At 32.8% G+C, this 7,224-nt stretch overlaps 1 protein-coding gene across 1 annotated transcript; it reads left to right on the top strand.

The window, feature by feature from the left end:
* The first annotated feature begins 278 nt into the window (after positions 1–278).
* Positions 279–7,015, top strand: LOC129002270 (uncharacterized). The gene is made up of 5 exons (XM_054429949.1): positions 279–518; positions 1,331–1,466; positions 3,319–3,452; positions 4,711–4,957; positions 6,126–7,015. The coding sequence occupies exons 1-5, from the start codon at positions 279–281 to the stop codon at positions 6,203–6,205; spliced, it is 837 nt and encodes a 278-aa protein (XP_054285924.1). The 3' UTR covers positions 6,206–7,015.
* The last annotated feature ends 209 nt before the right edge of the window (positions 7,016–7,224 follow it).

The following is a 7,224-nucleotide window of genomic DNA, read 5'->3' as shown; positions in this document are numbered from 1 at the left end:
AAGATGGTGCGAGTGTCAGTGCCACAGTACACTCTGAGAGGAGACCCTGTGGAGTTGCTCTGTGAGTTTGATCTTCAAGGAGACAGACTATACTCTGTGTCTTGGTACAAGGACCATGATGAGTTCTACAGATACGTTCAATGTTACAGGAGGTATAAGTCTCAAGATGGTGCGAGTGTCGGTGCCGCAGTACACTCTGAGAGAAGACCCTGTGGAGTTGCTCTGTGAGTTTGATCTTCAAGGAGACAGACTATACTCTGTGTCCTGGTACAAGGACCATGATGAGTTCTACAGATACGTTCAATGTTACAGGAGGTATAAGTCTCAAGATGGTCCGAGTGTCGGTGCCACAGTACACTCTGAGAGGAGACCCTGTGGAGTTGCTCTGTGAGTTTGATCTTCAAGGAGACAGACTATACTCTGTGTCCTGGTACAAGGACCATGATGAGTTCTACAGATACGTTCCGAGAGGCAATCCTCCCCAACACACGTACTATATAGACGGAATAAATGTCGATGTAAGTAATAGATACTGTGGCAGGGAAGTTTTAAACTCGTACAATGCATTGTAGGGAAATATATTTATTTGGCATTTTTAACAGATTAGAAACTAACAACAAAAATGGTTTTGAAATAATGACGAGTTAAGGAGATTCTGTTAAGAGTATACTAACATTTAACAAAATAACCTTTTCTGACTGATTTGTTCTTGAAATGAATGTTCGTACTCACTCTATGTACATTTTGCCATCTTGTGTGGAATCTCTAGGGGGGGGGGGGGGGTCTTGGGGATATAATTCAAATTTATGAATCTGGAATAACATAAACAGTTTAACACATTACGTTTTATAATACTAATAATAATTTTACAGGGATTTGAGGCTTTTACAAGAATTAAGTCGTCGTTTTGGTTTATTTTGTCAGTCCTATTTGTCTGATTACGGGTTTTTATCTTTCTCGAATGGTTTTTTTGAGCTTTGCAAATTAGGTTCAACGGGTGGCCATAAAATAAAATATATATCGTATGTTAAATAACTGTCTTGCTGTTAGAGAGGGCAAATGTAATTAAAATCTAGTTTTATCTTTTTCTGTGTTATTTTAAGATCAATTTTTTTTTTTTTTAGTTGCATATTAAAATAAAACCTACCAATATGAAAGTGAACTTAAAAAAAACATAAATTCATCTCATCTACGAATACAAGGAATTACCTCCGCATAAAATAAGAAATTGTTTCTAGTAATCTTTTATTCCACATTACAAGCCTAAACATGTTATGCATAATGTTGTATTTCAATTTTGTGCATGTATTTAAGAACTCTTCCATTACAGCACCACAAGTCGGATGCCCAGAAGGTAGTGATAAGGAACGTGCCCCTGAGGTCCAGTGGTATGTACAGATGTGAAGTGTCTGCAGAAGCCCCAGCTTTCTCCTCTGTGCATGGCGAGTCCAGGATGAATGTAGTAGGTAAGTGGGAATTGTTTTGTATTTGTTTGAATAATAATAATAATAAACACTATAATGATGCAGTTTTTACGTATACAGTACAATACTTATTTCACTTACTGCTTGGACTATTAAATGGTAATTTATAGGGGCAATTGTAATACATAATACTAACCAATTATGTATATTCCTCATTATTGCTACCGATGAAACATCTGATCTTTCATTGTATCATTAGCTTAACTCTTTTCAAATAGCATTACCTAGAGGCTTAGTTGGCGAATCTTAGTTGTTTTCGGCTTGGAACTATATTTTAAGTGTATTAACATAATGTTAACTATTACTACCTAATTTATTCTCTAAATCATTAAATTACAACAACAAATTTGAATAAAATGAGCAAAACAACTTTGACCCTTTACTGGAATTAATTTCCTCCAAAAACGCTCCATGGAGGAAGATTATTTATCCGTTAATTATTATTTTCCCTTTGAATTTTTTTTATATATACTGTGCTGGGGTGGGTATTAAATCACTTTTACAAGAAATGTCTATACAATGTCAGTTCGTTCAGTATCGAACACAATCTTGCTGTTTTAAGTTAGTGTTGGAATAAGTAAAACATGCAAACGGATTTAATTACCTACTGAGAACACGCTCAACTGTGCATGCATGTATGCATGATATGCAAACTGACATGAGGAACATGTGTTACGCTGATGAAACACTTCCCCTAAACACTTTGCCTCAACATGACGACACGTGATTATGTTTGTCCAACAGAAGCTAGAGGTGTTTAGGATAACATAGTATAATTGATGTGCGCGTGCTTTGATACCTGGCAAGGATACATAAGAAAATAACTTGGGTCTATAAATGTATTTTAAGCAAAATTATTTAACACACATTTAACATGAACTTTATACAGGCGAATCTCAATCATACTAATTGCTAATCTTTATACAAATTTCTTGTGTATTTGCATTAAGCATTAACGATCGAAACTAATATTTTCTATTATATATTATTTAAAACATCTATTATGAGAATCGAAAGATTAAGTCGGGGAAAAGTAATCAATGAATCTATAAATAAAAACAAATCTAAGAGCTGATTCATCTTCAGTATTTTAATTATGATCAATTGCAGGCCTTCAATTGAAGTTTGTGCCTTTAGGTGAGGATTTATATAAAATACCATGTTTATTGATTTTTGTGTAGAATTAACTAGAATTAAATATTGAATTATATTTTTCGTATGTGTTAAAGTATGTGGTTGATGGATGTGCGGCTTGCGGTTTTCTCAAACGTTTTTGATCCTTATTAGCATTATTTATAGATATTTTAGAAGTTCCTCGTAGTTTTATATACACACCCACACATCTTTAATTTACAAAAAAAAATCCTTTTTTGGCCAATTATCATTGAACCACTTGATTGATAGACATTTACATTTCCAACAACAGCAAACAGGTTCCATATTTCTACGCGTTCTTAGGTTTTAGTTTTGTCAATAATCTCAAATAATATATCTCATTGTGTGAATTGGATTCTGGGATGATTTACAGCCTTACCATTATATTAAAGGTAGTATATTCCGAAATGTAGATTGAATTTAAGTATAATGTCTTAGAGATAATTTTTCCTATTTTTGATTGGCCATTGTTTCTTAGTTCTGCAACTTGAACAATGTTCTGTACACATTGTCTAGTCAAAAAAGGTTTGACAAGTACATTGTCCTAACTTTATAATCACTTCAGAAACTTCTAAACTCTTTCAAATTTACTAATTTAAAAAAATTGTTAATGCAATAACATTGACTTGTTTTGTTCCTAAGCTGTATCTATTTCATATATTTACTGTATTTCCCACAGCTCTGCCCCAGGACGGTCCTGAGATCACAGGAGAAGAGCGCAACTATCAAATCGGAGACGAGATCAACCTCAACTGTACTTCTGCCAAGTCATTTCCTCCCGCTAGACTGCGCTGGTATGTCAATGACGAGCTGGTGAGTGGTTAGCTCTTAACTATTTGGTTTTTGTTTTAAACAAGTGTTTTTGTATCAAAATAACATTATTTCTGCGCTTTTTTACTCACCACACTCTTAGTATACCCACCAGTAATCATTATTTCCAAGGTATGAAAAAACAACTTTATTTTCTTATAAAAATTGTAAATAAAAATTTTCTCGCACACGTTTTGTCAAACTAAATGGGTTTACTTTTACTAACATTTTGTAATTTCTTTTTTACTTAAGAGCCATTATTTAATATCCGAAATTATGATATTTTTATAAACAGTAACAATGTTATTAAATATAAACAGAAAAATCTATATGTACACCAAACACTTTGAACGGTTGCTAAATCCTAATAAGGAAAATAGTACGCTTAGTATACGCCTCATAACAGCTTTGGTTTCGGACAAAAGTTGAGTTGGATTTGTATGAGAAATTATATCTTCCACACTGCAAATTTGGGTAATTATTACTTAAAATTTTCAGAGGATTTAGTTAACAAATTATTCGTTAGAGTTTGCTTAGCCTGGAGATAGTTTGTAGAATAAATATAGGACACCACGTTGGAGATTTGTGTTGGAGATTTAGCTTTAGTATCTTGTATATAAAATATATTGTCCATGTATTTACCGTAAAGGACTTACGGTATAAATCAAGCATAGGCCAAACATTTAATGTTGTACAATAGATTTAAAGACCAAATGTTGTACATTTTCAGTATATTTAATAATGAAATTATGTTTTACTGCAATTCTTTAGCTAATAAAAAACTTCGTAATTTTTTAGACTTAGATAATAATGCAGAATCACAACCACAAGTTTTAAAATATATTATAAAAAATACTATGTGAATTGAGAAATTGGCTTTACACTTGGATATTTTTCATATATTTCAGAAATAAAGTACTGATAAAATGTTCTGATGTTACATAACGGCAGCGTTATAAAGTTGTGTCAACCCTCTTAACCGCACGTTTGGGATAAAATATAATAAAAGCCCAAGAAACCTTTCATCAAAACATGATCCATTGAGTTTAACATTGTAATTAGTAGATCCAAACGGTGAAGTTTCCAAATTAAATCCTCCCATTTACCACAATACACTCTTAAACAAAGAAAGAATTCTTGATAGAGTTAGCCTATAAAAGATTGAACCTATTTGAGTCGGAAATTTGAACTTAAATATTACCCAAATATTATTCTGTCCTTCTATTACTTACGTGTTAAGCTTGTCATCCGATGTCCTCAGGTGGGGCCAGACTACGAGGCGGTGGTGCAGCAGCACGGGCTGATGACTTCCACCGCAGGTCTGAGGTTCCAGGTGGGACCTGAACACTTCCACAAGGGCCGCCTCCAGGTCAGATGTGTAGCGACCATCTCCACCTCCACCGCCACCCCCACGGTCCCGGCACCCGCCCCCGTGCTACAACATCAGCGTCTATCCGCCTCCGGGCCTCCGCCAGCTCTGGACTACAACAGGGAGGCTCTGTTTTTCGGTAGGTTTTGAGTTAAGTTAGTCTTTTGACCTAGTATTAATTGGTCTTCATAATTCAATTGCTTGAACACCAACAATTTTAACGTTTTTGCCTTATGCATTTGTTGTTTGTTACTATTCAAAACAAAAAAAGCTTGCCTTACGATAGTTAAAATGTGTTACACTGTGTGTCATGTTGTATATAGTATTTAAATAACCTAATCAATAAGGTTGCGTAAATTACAAACTATTTCAAATGAAATCAGTTGCTACAAGTTATTTGACAATCTAGTATAGAGTCCTTGTAGGCTAGCGGCTTTCTTGGAATCATTTAAAACGGCTTCTAAGAGCTCTTTATCACCCCAAAATATTTTGTAGTACCACCAAAGTGATTGCAATTTGAATATCTAGGGCAGTATGTGGTTAAACATTTTCTTTGTAGTTTATGGGAGTCCATGGGGGCTAAATTTATCTTGGATTTGCCTACCTAAAGAACAATATTAGTTTTGTTAACTTCAAACATCTGCTGAAGAGTTATTTATTATCTCAACATATTTTTTAAATACAAAAGTCATTGTGATATAAATAGCTAGGGCACTCTGGGTTTATAAATTGTCTTTGTAGTTTCTTAAATGTTTTACGAGTTTAAAAAATCTAGGCTCCAAGGACTCCTAAAACTAATTCTTAGAGTCGAATTAAACCCATAAGAAATTATTTTGTGTGTAGGGTCGTAAACTCAGAAACTTTCAATGATATTGACAACGCATTAGCGCTTACAATTTCTAAAACTAATATATTGTAACTTTAACAAAATACTAATAGGTATTAGTATTTACCTCAATAGTAGTAGTATTAAATTATACTATCCCTGTATCTTTGATTTGTCATATGGCTTTGCTCCGATATGGCTTTGTCAATCGTATGTAAAAGATCATCTAATGTGCAAGACTGCCCTACGCCTAGACCAGTCTTGCACATTAGATGATATTTTACATGCGAATGACAAAGCCGGTAGCTAATTTTTGGAAAAGCGAAGTCTGATTTCCGGACACGGAAAAAAAGGAAAGATCTTTGCTTTAAAACAAATCATAATTTACATAAAACATAATTTATTAGGTATCTCCATACAGCTTTGATGAACTATTTGTTTACCTATATAGTATTATTCTTAATGACACTTTATGTTTTAGTGAAAGGAGTCTCCAGCACTACAAGGTCGAGTGTGACATTTCTGCTCATGGTGACGTCATTCTTTCTACTGGTCACGTGATTAGAACTTGTTACGTAGCTTATGTAAATTGGTTCCCTTGTACTAAATAAGTAATGATTGGTTTCAGCTAAAATATGCAAAAGCTATCGATCTATTTAACTGGTTAACATTTTACAATGGCGAATCTTAAAGACTTAATAAAGCTGTAAATAATAACTGTAAAATATATAAATATGTACTTGCTCTTAGCTTAGTTAGAGTAGATTTATAAGTGGTTTATTGAGTCAATGATCTTGTATATAAATATTTTTTTTTGTACAATGACAAATTTCATTGAAAGTACTAAGCAGCCCACTATTGCTATACTTTAAAAAACATTATTTAGTAGGAGGTACAGTAACATTTTAAAACATAAAGCATTTTAAGTTCATACAAAGCTTTGTAAAATATTTAAGACGTTCGGATTCAATATGTTCATTTTAATGTCCCCAAACTAATCTCCAAAGTCCGTTAAATTTACTGTCAGTAAGTATTACAATCCTACTATTATTAAGGGACAAAATATCTAATATTAAAAACCAAGTAGGCTGCAACTAACTGCATTGAAAAAAGTATAAATTCAATCATTGAATATTTATGGCATGAATATTAAAAATTGTAATAATCATTAAATATTTAAATAATCAATGAATGGGGGGAAATTATTGAATAAATAGTCTAAATAAAAATACTGTGTATCCAAAATCTATATTAAACTCAAATAATTTCAGTACTTCTGTGTTTTCTAATTGTTTATTATACGTCTGGTAAAACTGCCAGCATTACCTATATAACAAATTAACATTTCGTTGGGCATAATGAACTTTTATAATTCATACATAGGCCTTAATGTAGCTATTACTTGTCAAATTTTATTAAATGTAATGTTATTGATAAAGTGAAATCATTTAGCGTAAAAATATAATAAGGTCTAAAATAAGGTATATAATAATTCCTTCGACGCTACAATTATACATGCTATGACACTTGTAACTACTAAATTATTGACACTAAACTGTGTCAAAAATTGATGAAAATAA

This window comes from Macrosteles quadrilineatus, unplaced genomic scaffold (assembly GCF_028750875.1).
Source record: "Macrosteles quadrilineatus isolate MER2022 unplaced genomic scaffold, UCM_ALF_1.0 Scaffold_9__3_contigs__length_116548681, whole genome shotgun sequence".
Lineage (NCBI taxonomy): Eukaryota > Metazoa > Arthropoda > Insecta > Hemiptera > Cicadellidae > Macrosteles > Macrosteles quadrilineatus.
This window is presented reverse-complemented; position numbering and strand designations above follow the sequence as displayed.

Coding starts and splice junctions, on each gene's coding strand:
- LOC129002270 (XM_054429949.1), top strand. CDS start 279: ATGATGAGTTCTACAGATACGTTCAATGTTACAGGAGGTATAAGTCTC. Junction 3,453..4,710: donor GGTATGTCAATGACGAGCTG/GTGAGTGGTTAG, acceptor CGATGTCCTCAG/GTGGGGCCAGACTACGAGGC. Junction 4,958..6,125: donor CAGGGAGGCTCTGTTTTTCG/GTAGGTTTTGAG, acceptor TTTATGTTTTAG/TGAAAGGAGTCTCCAGCACT.